The sequence below is a fragment of the Coregonus lavaretus genome (assembly GCF_964263955.1).
Source record: "Coregonus lavaretus genome assembly, contig: SUPER_36_unloc_1, whole genome shotgun sequence".
Taxonomy (NCBI): Eukaryota; Metazoa; Chordata; class Actinopteri; order Salmoniformes; family Salmonidae; genus Coregonus; species Coregonus lavaretus.
In genome coordinates this window covers 1,359,199-1,379,197 of record NW_028167175.1, presented here as the reverse complement: position 1 = coordinate 1,379,197, position 19,999 = coordinate 1,359,199, and the positions used below count along the sequence as shown (strand labels likewise).

General features: G+C 45.3%; 2 protein-coding genes across 3 annotated transcripts in view; both read right to left on the bottom strand.

Moving 5' to 3' along the window:
* Nucleotides 1-19,999, bottom strand: part of LOC311111085 (dnaJ homolog subfamily B member 12-like) — a 248,254-nt gene that overhangs the window by 187,255 nt on the left and 41,000 nt on the right. The gene's annotated exons all lie outside the window — the stretch shown is intronic.
* The window catches only part of LOC311111097 (activating signal cointegrator 1 complex subunit 1-like), a 41,013-nt gene that overhangs the window by 18,071 nt on the left and 2,943 nt on the right, over nt 1-19,999 (bottom strand). The window contains exons 4-9 of one of the 2 annotated variants that reach the window (XM_084189097.1): nt 19,373-19,551; nt 18,363-18,496; nt 17,888-18,007; nt 17,499-17,623; nt 13,097-13,164; nt 8,879-9,021 (exon numbers count right to left, since the gene is read on the bottom strand). In XM_084189097.1, the coding sequence (XP_084045223.1) occupies nt 8,905-9,021; nt 13,097-13,164; nt 17,499-17,623; nt 17,888-18,007; nt 18,363-18,496; nt 19,373-19,551 (743 nt within the window). In that variant the 3' untranslated portion in view covers nt 8,879-8,904. Of the gene's footprint in view, nt 1-8,878; nt 9,022-11,342; nt 11,793-13,096; nt 13,165-17,498; nt 17,624-17,887; nt 18,008-18,362; nt 18,497-19,372; nt 19,552-19,999 lie in introns of those variants that run through there. The other variant, XM_084189098.1, reaches the window with a different exon arrangement.

The window sequence follows — 19,999 nt, the reverse complement described above, 5'->3', positions numbered from 1 at the left end:
ACTGTGGCACTGTGTGGACTGTGGCACTGTGGTACTGTGTGGACTGTGATACTATGTGGACTGTGGTACTGTGTGGACTGTGATACTGTGGGACTGTGTGGACTGTGGGACTGTGGGACTGTGATACTGTGTGGACTGTGGGACTGTGGGACTGTGTGGACTGTGTGGACTGTGGCACTGTGTGGACTGTGGTACTGTGTGGACTGTGGTACTGTGTGGACTGTGATACTGTGTGGACTGTGATATTATGTGGACTGTGGTACTGTGTGGACTGTGGTACTGTGTGGACTGTGATACTGTGTGGACTGTGATACTGTGTGGTACTGTGGTACTGTGTGGACTGTGGTACTGTGTGGACTGTGTGGACTGTGGTACTGTGGTACTGTGTGGATTGTGATACTGTGTGGACTGTGGGACTGTGATACTGTGTGGACTGTGGTACTGTGTGGACTGTGGTACTGTGTGGACTGTGATACTGTGTGGACTGTGATATTATGTGGACTGTGGTACTGTGATACTGTGTGGACTGTGATACTGTGTGGTACTGTGGTACTGTGTGGACTGTGGTACTGTGTGGACTGTGATACTGTGTGAACTGTGGTACTGTGTGGACTGTGATATTGTGTGAACTGTGGTACTGTGTGGACTGTGATACTGTGTGAACTGTGGTACTGTGTGGACTGTGATATTATGTGGACTGTGGTACTGTGTGGACTGTGGTACTGTGATATTATGTGGACTGTGATACTGTGTGGTACTGTGGTACTGTGTGGACTGTGTGAACTGTGGTACTGTGTGGACTGTGATATTATGTGGACTGTGGTACTGTGTGGACTGTGGTACTGTGATATTATGTGGACTGTGATACTGTGTGGTACTGTGGTACTGTGTGGACTGTGTGAACTGTGGTACTGTGTGGACTGTGATATTATGTGGACTGTGGTACTGTGTGGACTGTGATACTGTGTGGACTGTGATACTGTGTGGTACTGTAACTATCCCTTTGTTACAGAAGGTTTTGCCGCCCAGAAACTTCAACATCCAACAATGAACACTGGGGCAATATATTTCAACATCCGAATGTTGGGAATGATGGGAAATGGAATATGGAAAATTAATGTATATTTTGTGATGTCATTAAAAATGGTATAAAGGCGTTATAAGGAAAACATTGTGACTTGAAGAGCTTTTACACTGTGGATATCAGGGTTATATCCTTTACCTTGTGTAGAAACTATCAAGGAGGAAGACAATGTTTTCCTGAAGATAGGAATGTGATTTTAGCTTTCTAACAAGATCATAGTGATGATGATATTTTGCTTCGTAACTAGCCACACCCGAGGGTATAAAAGATTGAGTTAAGAATTAACATACCATACCAGACGGACTCAAGCTGCAGCTTAGGTCTCCATTGGTTACGACCCAGAAAATCAACACGAGGTGAAGACGACAAAGTGGCCTCTCAAACAATCAACGTTACGGCTGAGTAGCTGTTCTAAGGACTGTCTCTAAGAAGGTGAATTTAAGTGGGACCATCCCGTTCCTCTCTTCAAACCATCGTCTACTACACTGCTCTCATCACCCCACTGGGGATCATCCACACTGATTAGCCGTCCTCAGAAGACCACTTCCAGAATGAGTGAAAGTAAACAGACAACTAACAGTATGAAAAATTTATGCACTCACTAACTGTAAGTCGCTCTGGATAAGAGCGTCTGCTAAATGACTAAAATGTAAATGTAAATGTACTGTGTGGACTGTGGTACTGTGTGGACTGTGGTACTGTGTGGACTGTGATACTGTGTGGACTGTGATACTGTGATACTGTGATACTGTGATACTGTGTGGACTGTGGTACTGTGTGGACTGTGGTACTGTGATACTGTGTGGACTGTGGTACTGTGTGGACTGTGGTACTGTGTGGACTGTGATACTGTGTGGACTGTGTGGACTGTGGTACTGTGTGAACTGTGGGGATAGATTGTACACAATGCAGACATACACTGAGTGTACAAAACATTAAGAACACCTCTTTCCATGACAGACTGACCAAGTGAAAGCTGTGATCCCTTCTTGATGTCTCTTGTTAAATCCACGTCAATCAGTGTAGATGAGGGAGAGGAGACAGGTTAAAGAAGGATTTTTAAGCCTTGAGACAATTGAGACATGGATTGTGTATGTGTGCCATTCAGAGGGTGAATGGGCAAGACAAAATATTTAACTGCCTTTGAACGGGGTATGGTTGTAGGTGCACCGGTTTGTGTCAAGAACTGCAACGCTGCTGGGTTTTTCACGCTCAACAGTTTCCCGTGTGTATCAAGAATGGTCCACCACCCAAAGGACATCCAGCCAACTTGACACAACTGTTGGTTCTTTACTCTCTGTGTGGACTGATTGCAGGGTAAACATGCTTATTTACTCTCTGTGTGGACTGATTGCAGGGTAAACATGGTTCTTTACTCTCTGTGTGGACTGATTGCAGGGTAAACATGGTTCTTTACTCTCTGTGTGGACTGATTGCAGGGTAAACATGGTTCTTTACTCTCTGTGTGGACTGATTGCAGGGTAAACATGGTTCTTTACTCTCTGTGTGGACTGATTGCAGGGTAAACATGGTTCTTTACTCTCTGTGTGGATGGATTGCAGGGTAAACATGGTTCTTTACTCTCTGTGTGGACTGATTGCAGGGTAAACATGCTTCTTTACTCTCTGTGTGGACTGATTGCAGGGTAAACATGGTTCTTTACTCTCTGTGTGGATGGATTGCAGGGTAAACATGGTTCTTTACTCTCTGTGTGGACTGATTGCAGGGTAAACATGCTTCTTTACTCTCTGTGTGGACTGATTGCAGGGTAAACATGGTTCTTTACTCTCTGTGTGGATGGATTGCAGGGTAAACATGGTTCTTTACTCTCTGTGTGGATGGATTGCAGGGTAAACAGACATTGACAGCAGCAGATCCCCTCCAGACTCACTCAGCACTCAGCACGGTGAAGAGCTGCCTGCTGGAGGGAGGGAGGGAGACTGCATGTCACCTGCCTGCCTCAGCTACCTCTCAGTGTGTGTGGTCTGTTCCTCTCTCTCTCTGTGTGTGAGTGGTCGGTTTCTCTCTCTGTGTGTGTGTGAGTGGTCGGTTTCTCTCTCTCTGTGTGTGTGAGTGGTCGGTTTCTCTGTGTGTGTGTGTGTGTGTGAGTGGTCGGTTTCTCTCTCTCTGTGTGTGTGAGTGGTCGGTTTCTCTCTGTGTGTGTGTGTGTGTGTGTGTGTGTGAGTGGTCGGTTTCTCTCTCTGTGTGTGCGCATGCACACTTCTGTTAGTTTGCATCGAACGTCCATCACATCACGTGTCTTTAGGCTTTTTAACGACACTGTGATTGGTTAGAGATGTAAATGAGAGTGTCCCCTAGCTGAATGTCACATAAAACACATCAAAACAACATCGCTGAACAGAGGGGAGGAAGGTGCACTGTGTCATATTCCACAGGTAATGATGTCTTAACAAACGCCACGAGACGTTTCCCTTCCTCCTTTCTTCATGACAGCAGCAGCTGTCGTTGCCGTGTGCCCGTCTCGCACTTTGAGGAACCATCTAACAATCAATCCACAGAGCTCTACAAAGACGCTTTCAAGTTTAACAGTCAAACTCCATAAAAAACAAACACAAAAATATTGCATCATTTAAGCAGGTTAATGTCATGTTACAACCTGACTTTGAGAAGTATGACGTACAACTAAAACGATGTCAGCAATGCTTTGTTCCTGAATTATTTTTTAAATGCTCTCTATCGCTCTCTCTCTCTCTCTTAATTGCACAAAGTGTAAAATCTGGGGTGTTTAATTAACCTGAAGCCATTAGCAGTTTAAAAGGTAGGACCGACCACTTCATGGGAAAAGTTCCTCTGACCTTAAAAACTGATTAACGGCTAAATGAATTTCCTGTGTGCTTCTCCAGCCACTTGAAGCATGCAAATCTAATTATATCTGCACTTCTCAAAAGGTCAAACGTCTTTCAAACGTCTTCTGCCTTTTTCCTTCCTACGTGCTTCAAGTTAGAACCAGTTCTACAGTCTTCAATGAGATGCAGAACTTTCTAATTACAATGTCAGAAATTGTACACGATGGTTTTGAATCCCAATATCCTAAACATTAGGGGATGAAAAGCTAGAAGGCCTCTCAGCGGATTGACCGATTTCAACATGTGGATAAGAATAATATGCTACTTCTCCTAACATGGCATGAAATTAAATATGTAAATTGGGTACATAACAATATTTAGATAGTGCTTTGGGGACATTCAAAGACAAGACTTCAGAAACTAAAATAGATGGAATACGTGTTTGAATTTGATGAAGACATTCATCTTATATTGGGTTTTCCATTCTAAATGAATATCAGAAGAAGCGGATTTAATCTTTGATAGTTTAGTGCAATATTTGTAATGATCCTAGTCTTAAAGAAGGATAGGTGATTGATTTATAAAATAATAATAATAAGCCATTTAGCAGACGCTTTTATCCAAAGCGACTTACAGTCATGTGCGCATACATTTTTACGTATTGGTGGTCCCGGGGATCGAACCCACTACCCTGGCGTTACAAGCGCCATGCTCTACCAATTGAGCTACAGAGGACCACATCACTATTTTTAAAACCCCATTGGTTTCCCTCTGCTCTCCTAAGCAGAAAGGGAGAGCTGTCAACGGATAGAGGAAGATTCCTCATCTCCTGGGGAAAGAAAGGCTGTTTACTCCCCATCAGCAGATCTGTTGACGTCTGTCCTGTTCGACATGTCCTGAAGGAACTAGACGTTTCTCCATTGGAGGCATATATAGCATCAGAGAGAGAGAGAGAGAGAGAGAGAGAGAGAGAGAAGAAAGAGAGAAAGAGAGAGAGAGAGAGAGAGAGAGAGAGAGAGAGATAAGGAGAGAGAGAGAGAGAGAGAGAGAGAGAGAGAGAGAGAGAAAGAAAGAGAGAAAGAGAGAAAGAGAGATGGGGGAGAGAGAGATGGGGGAGAGAGAGATAAGGAGAGAGAGATAAGGAGAGAGAGATAAGGAGAGAGAGAGAGAAGGAGAGAGAGAGAGAGAGAGAGAGAAGAGAGAGAGAGAGAGAGAGATAGGAGAGAGAGAGAGAGAGAGAGAGAGACGAGAGAGAGAGAGAGAGAGAGACAGAGAGAGAGAGAGAGAGAGAGAGAGACAGAGAGAGAGAGAGAGAGAGAGAGAGAGAGAGATGATAAATTAAATTTCCAGAATCCATAGAAGAAATGTCTATGTTACCACAGAGTAGCCCAGTCTGAGCAGGACACATGCTCCTGTAGAAACCTCTGGGGCCTGAAGTTGGAGCTTTCCACCACAGGAAGCTAACAGCTGGCTAATTAGGAAGGAGATGTAGTGGGGTCCAATAAGATGCTAAGTCACGCTGCAGTCAGCGGCACACAAGTCTACCGTAGCATGGAGCCGAATCAACCGCCGACACGACAGGCCTATTTTAACCCCACCTCACCCTCAACATACATCTGTACATGACTTATAGTGTCCTGACTCCTGACATGTGGTCTATGTTGTAGTGTCCTGACTCCTGACATGTGGTCTATGTTGTAGTGTCATGACTCCTGACATGTGGTCTATGTTGTAGTGTCCTGACTCCTGACATGTGGTCTATGTTGTAGTGTCCTGACATGTGGTCTATGTTGTAGTGTCCTGACTCCTGACATGTGGTCTATGTTGTAGTGTCCTGACTCCTGACATGTGGTCTATGTTGTAGTGTCCTGACATGTGGTCTATGTTGTAGTGTCCTGACTCCTGACATATGGTCTGTTGTAGTGTCCTGACTCCTGACATGTGGTCTATGTTGTAGTGTCCTGACTCCTGACATGTGGTCTATGTTGTAGTGTCCTGACTCCTGACATGTGGTCTATGTTGTAGTGTCCTGACTCCAGACATGTGGTCTATGTTGTAGTGTCCTGACATGTGGTCTATGTTGTAGTGTCCTGACTCCTGACATGTGGTCTATGTTGTAGTGTCCTGACTCCTGACATGTGGTCTATGTTGTAGTGTCCTGACTCCTGACATGTGGTCTATGTTGTAGTGTCTTGACTCCTGACATGTGGTCTATGTTGTAGTGTCCTGACATGTGGTCTGTTGTAGTGTCCTGACTCCTGACATGTGGTCTATGTTGTAGTGTCCTGACTCCTGACATGTGGTCTATGTTGTAGTGTCCTGACATGTGGTCTATGTTGTAGTGTCCTGACTCCTGACATGTGGTCTATGTTGTAGTGTCCTGACTCCTGACATATGGTCTATGTTGTAGTGTCCTGACTCCTGACATGTGGTCTATGTTGTAGTGTCCTGACTCCTGACATGTGGTCTATGTTGTAGTGTCCTGACTCCTGACATGTGGTCTATGTTGTAGTGTCCTGACATGTGGTCTATGTTGTAGTATCCTGACTCCTGACATGTGGTCTATGTTGTAGTGTCCTGACTCCTGACATATGGTCTATGTTGTAGTGTCCTGACTCCTGACATATGGTCTATGTTGTAGTGTCCTGACTCCTGACATGTGGTCTATGTTGTAGTGTCCTGACTCCTGACATGTGGTCTATGTTGTAGTGTCCTGACTCCTGACATGTGGTCTATGTTGTAGTGTCCTGACTCCTGACATGTGGTCTATGTTGTAGTGTCCTGACTCCTGACATGTGGTCTATGTTGTAGTGTCCTGACATGTGGTCTATGTTGTAGTATCCTGACTCCTGACATGTGGTCTATGTTGTAGTGTCCTGACTCCTGACATATGGTCTATGTTGTAGTGTCCTGACTCCTGACATATGGTCTATGTTGTAGTGTCCTGACTCCTGACATGTGGTCTATGTTGTAGTGTCCTGACTCCTGACATGTGGTCTATGTTGTAGTGTCCTGACTCCTGACATGTGGTCTATGTTGTAGTGTCCTGACTCCTGACATGTGGTCTATGTTGTAGTGTCCTGACTCCTGACATGTGGTCTAGTCATTCCTGGAAACCTTTGCCCAGTACATTACATCCTGAATGACATCTCTCTCTGCCAAAAGGAAATAGAGTGTTGCAGTCCTGAAGAATTTAATTATGAGGCCCTTTCCCGGTCCCTGTATTTACTAGGAGAGGTATTATTGATGTTTCCAAGAACGAATAAGGCAAGCTCTTGACGGTTTACCTGAGCCTGCGGTTTTACTTTCTCCCTTCCTGACAGTAACAAGCCTTAAAACTAGACAAGTCATTTGCTGCTTTGGTAAATACACCATGGCATTTTCTACTGTCGAAGTGCACTATATGGCACCCTATGGGCCTGGTCAAAAGAAGTGCACTATATGGCACCCTATGGGCCTGGTCAAAAGAAGTGCACTATATGGGGAATAGGGTGCCATTTGGGACGTAACTCCTCCCTGTCTCGGAGGCCGCTGCGTGCCAAGGAGGAGGGTTGAACAGATAGAGTCTACAGACACAAGACAGAGCCACAATCACTGCTCTGATGCTCGGTAGGATGGCTGTGTTGGCTGGGAGCATTTACATATCCCTGTCTAATCGCTGCTGTTGACAAGACTCCAGGAAGGAAGACAAATGTGTGTGTGTGTGTGTGTGTGTGTGTGTGTGTGAGCTGCTACAGTATGCTAGTAATGAGTGTCTTTGAGCTGACAGACAAAGCTAGCCGAGCGCCACTCGGTGGCAGATATCGCCCTCCTGCATGGCCTGCCAAGCAAGCAGAGGGCGGCAGAACATCTCTCTGAGGGCAGAATGGGTCGGAACATCTCTCTGGGGGCAGGACGGGACAGAACATCTCTCTGAGGGCAGGACGGGACATAACATCTCTCTGGGGGCAGGACGGGGCAGAACATCTCTCTGAGGGCAGGACGGGGCAGAACAACAGTACTGACAGTGGGGACAGACAACAGTACTGACAGGGGGGACAGACAACAGTACTGACAGGGGGACAGACAACAGTACTGACAGGGGGACAGACAACAGTACTGAGAGGGGGGACAGACAACAGTACTGACAGTGGGGACAGACAACAGTACTGACAGGGGGGACAGACAACAGTACTGACATGGGGGACAGACAACAGTACTGACAGGCGGGACAGACAACAGTACTGACAGTGGGGACAGACAACAGTACTGACAGGGGGGACAGACAACAGGACTGACAGGGGGGACAGACAACAGGACTGACAGGGGGGACAGACAACAGGACTGACAGGGGGGACAGACAACAGGACTGACAGGGGGGACAGACAACAGTACTGACATGGGGGACAGACAACAGTACTGACAGGCGGGACAGACAACAGTACTGACAGGGGACAGACAACAGTACTGAGAGGGGGCACAGACAACAGTACTGAGAGGGGACAGACAACAGTACTGGCAGGGGGCACAGACAACAGTACTGACAGGGGGCACAGACAACAGAACTGACAGGGGGTACAGACAACCACACGTCTCCCTATTTGGGCAGGACAGGCTAGCTGAGCTGGATGTGACAAACAGCAGTACAGACAAACAATAGTGTCACTGTCGCTCAAAATGACTGCATTCAAACACACACACACACACACACACACACACACACACACACAGATTGAAGTGAGAGTGCTCTCTGCCTCCTCTATAGTATAGTAAGGCATGATAGAGCCCTCTGCTGGCCAACAGTAGAGTAGCTTTGATGTCCTGCATGAAGAGGGCTTTACGCTTCTGATATCTGAGGAAATTAACCATATTTTCTCGTCTGTCAAAAAAGTTGCAAATGACTGTAAAAGGACAACTTAACAATTTACAGGAAAGGTAATCAGTGTTCTGGAAAGGAATCAGTGTAAAAACCACTGTTGTGTTCTCTCTCTCTCAAGCTCCACTGTACCCGAGTCAACGTTGAGGGGAGAGATCTCAGGAGAAGTTCACAACGCCAGCTGGGGTGTAGAAGCCGGTGCAGTCGGTAGAATACCTCTGGGAAATCTGGACGGCATTCAGATCAAACTCCCCAAACTGGTACGACCCAAAGCTCTACATTAAGAACAAAACAAGAGAGTTTGAACAGTACTGTTAATCCGAGTTCTAGGTTGCGTCCCAAATGGCACCCTATTCCCTATATATTGCACCACTTTTGACCAGAAGTAGTGCACTATATAGTGAATAGGGTGCCATTTGGGACAGACACTGGGAAACTACTATTAACATTCTTATGTGAATCCCCTCTTTACACTTGAAGTAATAATAATAATAATAATAATAATAATAATAATAATAATATGCCATTTAGCAGACGCTTTTATCCAAAGCGACTTACAGTCATGTGCGCATACATTTTTGAACCCACTACCTTGGCGTTCCAAGCGCCGTGCTCTACCAGCTGAGCTACAGAGGACCACCATGTCCATGTTGTGAACTGGAAACGTAGCTGAGTTTTGATGGAGGTTCTGGTTATATAGATACAACCACAGGATAAAACTCTGCTTAAATTCCACTCCACTACCATCAACAGAATGACAAGACGATGAGCCATATTCCTCTCACAAAGATGGTGTTACTATGGTAACTGCCAACGGAACACATGGCACTGCCAGAGACTCTCCGGTGACATTCTTATCAGGTTGCTTCACAAACGGCACCCTATTCCCTGCACTACTTTTGACTAGGGCCCATAGGGATCTGGTTAAAAGAAGTGCACTATATAGGGAATAGGCTGCCATTTGGTATGCACACTGTATAATGACAGACGCTACTGCGCTGAAGGCCCAGTTTGTCATATCTAAACACTGGGAGCACCCCCAAGGTGAATCCAGTTCTGATGCGTCTGTATGAAAACACTCTATAGGGTGCCATGCTGATTTATCCTCTTTATATACACAGTGCCTTCACAAAGTATTCACACCCCCTTGACTTTTTCCACATTTTGTTGTGTTACAAAGTGGGATTAAAATGGATTTAATTGTATTTTTTTGTCAATGATCTACACAAAATACTCTGTAAATGTCAAAATGGAAGAAAAATTCTAACATTTGTAAAAATAAAACGGTATCTTGATTAGATAAGTATTCCACCCCCTGAATCCCTACAGGTTAGAATCACCTTTGGCAGCGATTACAGCTGGGAGTCTTTCTGGGTAATTCACTAAGAGCTTTGCACACCTGGATTGTACAACATTTGCACATTATTATTTTTAAAAGTCTTCAAGCTCTGTCAAGTTTTGCCATAGATTTTCAAGCCGATTTCTGACTAAACAGTAAATAGGCCACTCGGGAACATTCAATGTCGTCTTGGTAAGCAACTAATGTGTAGATTTGGCCTTGTGTTTTAGGTTATTGTCCTGCTGAAAAGTATAATAATATAATATGCCATTTAGCAGACGCTTTTATCCAAAGCGACTTACAGTCATGTGTGCATAAATTTTTACGTATGGGTGGTCCCGGGGATCGAACCCACTACCCTGGCGTTACAAGCGCCATGCTCTACCAAATGAGCTACAGAGGATTCACAAAGGTGAATCTGAACCAGGTTTCACTCTAGGATTTTTCCTGTGCTTAGCTCTATTCCGTTTCTTTTTATCATAAAAAAAAAACTCCCTAGTCGTTGCCGATGACAACCATACCCATAACATGATGCAGCCACCACCATGCTTGAAAATATGAAGAGTGGTACTCAGGGATGTGTTGTGTTGGATTTGCCCCAAACATAACGATTTGTATTCAGGACAAAAAGTTAATTTCTATCCACATTTTTTTCAGTTTTACTTTATTGCCTTGTCGCAAACAGCATGCATGTTTTGGAACATTTTTTATTTTATACAGGTTTCCTTCTTTTCACGCTGTCAACTAGGTTAGTATTGTGGAGTAACTACAAAGTTGATCCATCCTCAGTTTTCTCCTATGTCATTTTTTTTTTTTGCACAGCCATTAAACTCTGTAACTGTTTTAAAGTCACCATTGGCCTCATGGTGAAATCCCTGAGCAGTTTCCTTCCTCTCCAGCAACTGAGTTAGGAAGGAAGCCTGTATCTTTTTAGTGACTGGGTGTATTGATACACCATCCAAAGTGTAATGAATAACTTCACCATGCTCAAAGAGATATTCAATGTATATCTACCAATAGGTGCCCTTCTTTGCGAGGCATTGGAAAACCTCCCTGGTCTTTGTGGTTGAATCTGTGTTTGAAATTCACTGCTCGACTGAGGGACCTTACAGATAATTGTATGTGTGGGTTACAGAGACGAGGTAGTCATTTAAAAATCATGTAAAACACTATTATTGCACAGAGAGTGAGTCCATGCAACTTATTATGTGACTTGTTTAGCACATTTTTTATCCTGAAGTTAAGGCTTGCCATAATAAAGGGGTTGAATACTTTATTGACTCAAGACATTTCAGCGTTTCATTTTTAATTAATTCGTAAACATTTATAAAAACATAATTCCACTTTGACATTATGGGGTATTGTGTGTATACCAGGGTCAAAAAAAAATCTCAATTGAATCCATTTTAAATTCAGACTGTACACACAACAAAACATGGATAAAGTCAACAGGTGTGAATACTTTGTGAAGACGCTGTACTGTACTGATCATTGGACCCAATGAGGAAATGGAGGCTGATTCTCACTAACAACATTCATAACATTCTAAATTCTTAGGTCTAATGAAAAGTAATTGATATTTTCAGGTATGGTTGGTTGGAGGGATCAAATCCAGTGTATTGGGTTGGCTGGGACTTTAGGGTGTCTGTCAGGAATATATTTCAAGTCCAATCAACACTCTATTCCAGTGTTTCTTAAATCATGGTCCTGGGGATCCAAAGGGTTTGATGATAAGCCGATCAGTGGAATCAGGTGTGTAGTGCTAGGGCAAAAATGTAATTGTGTACCCCGTTGGGTCCCCAAGGGCCAGTTTTTCTAAAGTGATCTGGATTTCGCCTACCGGATAGGATTTAAAGCATAGAAATGGAATGAACAGTCACCATGCAAGTCAATTATTCAATAGTTCTATTCATTCTAAGCATTTAATCCTATCCCATAGGCTAACTCCAGATAGATAGATCACTTTAGAAAAACTGGGCCCAGGACTAGAGCACTGCTCTATTCAGACAGACCGCACCAGGAATATACTTTTGTAGTTCTAATGTTTCACCACCAGATGGCAGCTGATCCACGTAGAACAGAGCCAGAGGTATTGTTGCACCACCTACCTGACTGGCTACCATCTTACTGACTGAATGAACTGGCTACCATCTTACTGACTGAATGAACTGGCTACCATCTTACTGACTGAATGAACTGGCTACCATCTTACTGACTGAATGAACTGGCTACCATCTTACTGACTGAATGAACTGGCTACCATCTTACTGACTGAATGAACTGGCTACCATCTTACTGACTGAATGAACTGGCTACCATCTTACTGACTGAATGAACTGGCTACCATCTTACTGACTGAATGAACTGGCTACCATCTTACTGACTGAATGAACTGGCTACCATCTTACTGACTGAATGAACTGGCTACCATCTTACTGACTGAATGAACTGGCTACCATCTTACTGACTGAATGAACTGGCTACCATCTTGCTGACTGAATGAACTGGCTACCATCTTGCTGACTGAATGAACTGGCTACCATCTTGCTGACTGAATGAACTGGCTACCATCTTACTGACTGAATGAACTGGCTACCATCTTGCTGACTGAATGAACTGGCTACCATCTTACTGACTGAATGAACTGGCTACCATCTTACTGACTGAATGAACTGGCTACCATCTTGCTGACTGAATGAGTGTGCTAAATAAATCTCAGTGAGTGAGTGAGTGTGCTAAATCTTACTGTATTATGTAAACCCGGAAGGCTTAATGTTTTCCTGGAATGTTCCTATTCCTTCTGTGAATAATCGTTCCACACAAAATATTATGGGTGTAACTAACTAATAAAGCCAAGAGTAAAGATAACCAACAAAAATATACTGTTGCTCAATATAGGAGAGAAATGATCTCCTATGAGACAGACCTAAGGTTGTATTGTTGTACAGACAATAGACTCAGGTGAAGGTACCACCAGGATGTTTATTTGTTTGGTGTGTTTGACCTCTTACCTTTAATATGTTCCTGGCATCGAAGGCCTCCCGCTCCTTCATGTTTTGCCTTCCTCCTGTGGCTTCGGCTAGAAAACACAAAAAGCACCGTGGGTAAACCCTGAGCACCGTGGGTAAACCCTGAGCACTGTGGGTAAACCCTGAGCACCGTGGGTAAACCCTGAGCACCGTGGGTAAACCCTGAGCACCGTGGGTAAACCCTGAGCACCGTGGGTAAACCCTGAGCACCGTGGGTAAACCCTGAGCACCGTGGGTAAACCCTGAGCACCGTGGGTAAACCCTGAGCACCGTGGGTAAACCCTGAGCACCGTGGGTAAACCCTGAGCACCGTATAGGTAAACCCTGAGCACCGTGGGTAAACCCTGAGCACCGTGGGTAAACCCTGAGCACCGTGGGTAAACCCTGAGCACCGTGGGTAAACCCTGAGCACCGTGGGTAAACCCTGAGCACCGTGGGTAAACCCTGAGCACCGTGGGTAAACCCTGAGCACTGTGGGTAAACTCTGATACTGAGAGCGTTGTCGTTTCTAAAAGGACGTATTTGGGTGTTTTTGGAGCCTGTGTTCATGTTTTATCTGTGCCTCTGCAGAACGAGCAGCAGGAAGTTCATCACTGGTGGGGTCTGGTTCTCAAAACCCAGTGGACACCTATAACATGTCATTTACATCCTAAATACACATTTGATTAACAAAAAGGTAAACTTGTCCTTTGACCCTAATGCACAAAACACTTACCTATTGTAATAGGTGGACAACCCTATTTATATAGTGGAGTTTACCCTCAACCACACTGCTTATTACAACACACTGTTCAAACCAGGTGGATCTCACTATGAACTGTACTGGGAGATATGATTCTAAATGAGCCTCTCTCTGAAAAACACTAAATAAATGACAGCCTCACCACCACCACCTTTATTTGTCAATGACCCTGTCTAAATCTAATAGCTGTGATTCTAACATAATGCTGACCATTCATCTGGTATGCAGCAGTGACGGAACTAAAAGACTGCATTCTGAGCAATTCCACTAGTCAACAACAAGAGCAGAACCAACAGCAGCCTTCCCTCACTCTCTCTTTGGCCACAGCTCTGTTTGTGTGCAACAGGGCAGAGTGTTTTCCAACAGCAGTGACAAGGGGTTTCATTCAGTTGGCCGTGGATCAAGTCCAGCCCTAGTTCTTTCAAGCATGAGTTTACACAGGGCTGGCCAGAGACAGGCCAACAACACAAGGCTGGCCAGCTGAGAGACTGGCCAACAACACAGGACAAAGGGGGGGGTCTGGCCAACAACACAGGACAAAGGGAGGAGTCTGGCCAACAACACAGGACAAAGGGAGAATTGGCCAACAACACAGGACAAAGGGAGGGGTCTGGCCAACAACACAGGATAAAGAGAGGGGTCGGTCCAACAACACAGGACAAAGGGAGGGGTCAGTCCAACAACACAGGACAAAGGGAGGGGTCGGTCCAACAACACAGGACAAAGGGAGGGGTCGGTCCAACAACACAGGACAAAGGGAGGGGTCGGTCCAACAACACAGGACAAAGGGAGAATTGGCCAACAACACAGGACAAAGGGAGAATTGGCCAACAACACAGGACAAAGGGAGGGGTCTGTCCAACAACACAGGAAAAAGGGAGGGGTCGGTCCAACAACACAGGACAAAGGGAGAATTGGCCAACAACACAGGACAAAGGGAGGGGTCGGTCCAACAACACAGGACAAAGGGAGAATTGGCCAACAACACAGGACAAAGGGAGGGGTCTGTCCAACAACACAGGATAAAGAGAGGGGTCTGTCCAACAACACAGGACAAAGGGAGATCTGGCCAACAACACAGGACAAAGGGAGGGGTCTGTCCAACAACACAGGACAAAGGGAGGAGTCTGGCCAACAACACAGGATAAAGGGAGGGGTCGGTCCAACAACACAGGATAAAGGGAGGGGTCGGTCCAACAACACAGGACAAAGGGAGGGGTCGGTCCAACAACACAGGACAAAGGGAGAATTGGCCAACAACACAGGACAAAGGGAGGGGTCTGTCCAACAACACAGGATAAAGAGAGGGGTCTGTCCAACAACACAGGACAAAGGGAGATCTGGCCAACAACACAGGACAAAGGGAGGAGTCTGGCCAACAACACAGGATAAAGGGAGGGGTCGGTCCAACAACACAGGACAAAGGGAGGGTTCGGTCCAACAACACAGGATAAAGGGAGGGGTCGGTCCAAGAGCGTCCACTAAAACTCTGTACCACTTTAGGAACAGAGACTGTTCAAATCTAGGGAATGCCATTGTTGTTGTTGTTGTCGCTACATCCGTGTTGTTGACATGGGGGTAGTGTGTTTCACTAATGCCTTTATGCTGACTGACTCCGTGTCCAGTGACTGACTTAAAGCCCATCTTTATGCTGACTGACTCCGTGTCCAGTGACTGACTTAAAGCCCATCTTTATGCTGACTGACTCCGTGTCCAGTGACTGACTTAAAGCCCATCTTTATGCTGACTGACTCAGTGCCCAGTGACTGACTTAAAGCCCATCTTTATGCTGACTGACTCCGTGTCCAGTGACTGACTTAAAGCCCATCTTTATGCTGACTGACTCCGTGTCCAGTGACTCTGACTTAAAGCCCATCTTTATGCTGACTGACTCCGTGTCCAGTGACTCTGACTTAAAGCCCATCTTTATGCTGACTGACTCCGTGTCCAGTGACTGACTTAAAGCCCATCTTTATGCTGACTGACTCCGTGTCCAGTGACTCTGACTTAAAGCCCATCTTTATGCTGACTGACTCCGTGTCCAGTGACTCTGACTTAAAGCCCATCTTTATGCTGACTGACTCCGTGTCCAGTGACTCTGACTTAAAGCCCATCTTTATGCTGACTGACTCCGTGTCCAGTGACTCTGACTTAAAGCCCATCTTTATGCTGACTGACTCCGTGTCCAGTGACTCTGACTTAAAGCCCATCTTTATGCTGACTGACTCCGTGCCCAGTGACTCTGACTTAAAGCCCATCTTTATGCTGACTGACTCAGTGCCCAGTGACTGACTTAAAGCCCATCTTTATGCTGACTGACTCAGTGCCCAGTGACTCTGACTTAAAGCCCATCTTTATGCTGACTGACTCCGTGTCCAGTGACTCTGACTTAAAGCCCATCTTTATGCTGACTGACTCCGTGTCCAGTGACTCTGACTTAAAGCCCATCTTTATGCTGACTGACTCCGTGTCCAGTGACTCTGACTTAAAGCCCATCTTTATGCTGACTGACTCAGTGCCCAGTGACTGACTTAAAGCCCATCTTCATGCTGACTGACTCCGTGTCCAGTGACTCTGACTTAAAGCCCATCTTTATGCTGACTGACTCAGTGCCCAGTGACTGACTTAAAGCCCATCTTCATGCTGACTGACTCAGTGCCCAGTGACTGACAAATCCCATCTTTATGCTGACTGACTCAGTGTCCAGTGACTGACTTAAAGCCCATCTTTATGCTGACTGACTCAGTGCCCAGTGACTCTGACTTAAAGCCCATCTTTATGCTGACTGACTCAGTGCCCAGTGACTCTGACTTAAAGCCCATCTTTATGCTGACTGACTCAGTGTCCAGTGACTCTGACTTAAAGCCCATCTTTATGCTGACTGACTCAGTGCCCAGTGACTCTGACTTAAAGCCCATCTTTATGCTGACTGACTCAGTGCCCAGTGACTCTGACTTAAAGCCCATCTTTATGCTGACTGACTCAGTGTCCAGTGACTCTGACTTAAAGCCCATCTTTATGCTGACTGACTCAGTGCCCAGTGACTCTGACTTAAAGCCCATCTTTATGCTGACTGACTCAGTGCCCAGTGACTCTGACTTAAAGCCCATCTTTATGCTGACTGACTCCGTGTCCAGTGACTGACTTAAAGCCCATCTTTATGCTGACTGACTCAGTGCCCAGTGACTCTGACTTAAAGCCCATCTTTATGCTGACTGACTCAGTGTCCAGTGACTCTGACTTAAAGCCCATCTTTATGCTGACTGACTCCGTTCCGTGTCCAGTGACTCCAACTTAAAGCCCATCTTTATGCTGACTGACTCCGTGTCCAGTGACTCTGACTTAAAGCCCATCTTTATGCTGACTGACTCCGTGTCCAGTGACTCTGACTTAAAGCCCATCTTTATGCTGACTGACTCAGTGCCCAGTGACTCTGACTTAAATGATTAGGAGGTTACTATGGGTCAGTTCAGACAGTGGAAAGCCTGCTTTAAGAGAACACTGACACTTATTCTGCATTTTCTTTTCAAGTATGTGCGTGTACTCTAGTAATTGTCCTTGTTTTCAGGCTGAAGCTCCAAAACACATCAGGTGAACACACATCAGTGATGGCCATAGACAAAACCACCTTCTTCTTCCTACCTGAAGCAACCTTCCTGAACAGAGTGTTCATGACTGTGCCGTGCAGTTTCACTCTGTCCCATTCTCTGACCATCAGCCCTGAGGAAACAAAGTGGTCCACCAGCCGCTCCACAATGGCCTGCAGCCTGCACAACAGACAGTCAACACAAGAGTTAGTTGTTCTTACCTGAGAAGCAACACTCTCACACTATTGACATACTAATGATCAACATCATTTGAATGCACTAATTGTATATCGCTCAATCTGTCATAAAAAAAAGGTAAACTGTAAATATAATAATAATAATACTAATAATACTACACAGAATTTATATAGCACTTTTCAAGGAGCGGTAAAAGAAAGGAAAACAAGGGTATCCAACCCTCAAGAGAAGTAACCAAACTCTTACTTATCCGAGCCGTCTTTCACGTGGACCTTGGCGTACAGGACATCCACCATCGCTGGGTCATCGTTCATGTACTCAATCCCTGTCACCTCCAGCGGGAGAGGCTTCCCTTCTGTGATGGTCCTGAAACATAACATGACATAACATAATGTGTATTACATGACAGAACATAACATGACACAACATGACATGATGTGTGTTACATGACATACATAACATGACATAACATGACATAACATGACATACATAACATACATAACATAATGTGTGTTTCTGGCACCAAGTCTTTATACAATCCCTACAATTATCCAGGGTCATATTCATTCAGAAACGCGACAGAAAACGATTTAAAACGGAAAAAACGAAAATGAGCATTTCTTATTGGACGTCTAGATAGGGATAGTCCCTCCCTGTTTCAGTCCGTTTTCTCCTGTTTGATTCCTAATGAACATGACCCAGTTATCAGTCAGATACCTACTTGATAAAGTCCTCACAGTGCTGGAGTTGTTCACATGCTCTGGTCACTTCCAGGTCGTTCAGCAGAGCCAGGGTGCCGACTGTTAGATGGAGTTTAGCAGGGTTCTGGAAGATGCTTCCATCTACTCCGTGGTCCTTAACAAGAGAGGAGAGGAGAGAGACCTGAGATGTGTATTTATTATGGATCCCCATTAGTTCCTGCCAAGGCAGCAGCTACTCTTCCTGGGGTTTATTATGGATCCCCATTAGTTCCTGCCAAGGCAGCAGCTACTCTTCCTGGGGTTTATTATGGATCCCCATTAGTTCCTGCCAAGGCAGCAGCTACTCTTCCTGGGGTTTATTATGGATCCCCATTAGTTCCCGCCAAGGCAGCAGCTACTCTTCCTGGGGTTTATTATGGATCCCCATTAGTTCCTGCCAAGGCAGCAGCTACTCTTCCTGGGGTCCAGCAAAATTAAGGCAGTTATACATTTAAAAAAAACATTACAATACATTCATAATAGATTTCACAACATATTAAGTGTGTTCCCTCAGGCCTCTACTCTACTACCACATATCTATAACATAAAATCCATGTGTATAGTGTGTGTAGTGTGTGTAGTGTGTGTAGTGTGTATAGTGTGTATAGTGTGTATAGTGTGTATAGTGTGTGTAGTGTGTATAGTGTGTATAGTGTGTGTAGTGTGTGTAGTGTGTGTAGTGTGTATAGTGTGTGTAGTGTGTGTAGTGTGTGTAGTGTGTATAGTGTGTGTAGTGTGTATAGTGTGTGTAGTGTGTGTAGTGTGTATGTTATCGTGTGTTTGTAGGCATGTGTCTATGTTTGTGTTGCTTCACAGTCCCCGCTGTTCCATAAGGTGTATTTGAACTGACCGCACAGAGAAATGCTGTCGGGTGAAGTTGCCCCTAGACACTGATCTTAGGTCCGTTTTGCGCACAAGCACACACACACACACACACACACACACACACACACACACACACACACACACACACACACACACTCTTCCTTACCTGAGAACACTGCTCCAACACCTCCTCTTTAAACCTCAGGAATCCGTCCTGAACTTGAGGGTGGTTCAGAGCAAACGACAGGAAGTGGGTGAACGGTTGCTTCCTGCGAAAGCTCTCCACCAGGAGCTCGACACGAGTCACGGCAGAGGACACCGCGGCCTTCTGGGAGCCAGTGATCACTAGCACAATGTGAGACCGTTATTGTGTGATTGTAATGTGAGACTTTTATTTTGATATCCCATTATTCTAGCCCTTGGGAGAAGAGGTTCATGGATAATGCTTCAGTCTTGAGTTTGGAGTGGTTGCAGGACACACGTTCTTGGCTCACTTTTATCACTAAACTCATTAATATGAGTTGACAGCAAATCACTGAAACCACCAGAGGTAGAGAAAGGAGAGTTTTGCTAGACTGGTCCCAGATCTGTTTGTGCTTGCATAGCCAACTCCAATAGTCATTGTCTTGTTATTCTGACCATAGGAGTTGGTGAGACAGGACAAACAGTCACAATATGGGACCAGGCTACAGTGTTGCACCATTATCTGTACTATGGACCTCTGGTTTGGGCTGGTCTCCTAGCTCTGGTCCAGGGCGTTACGTGCGGCTTGAGCCTTCTTCAAGAAGGCTGA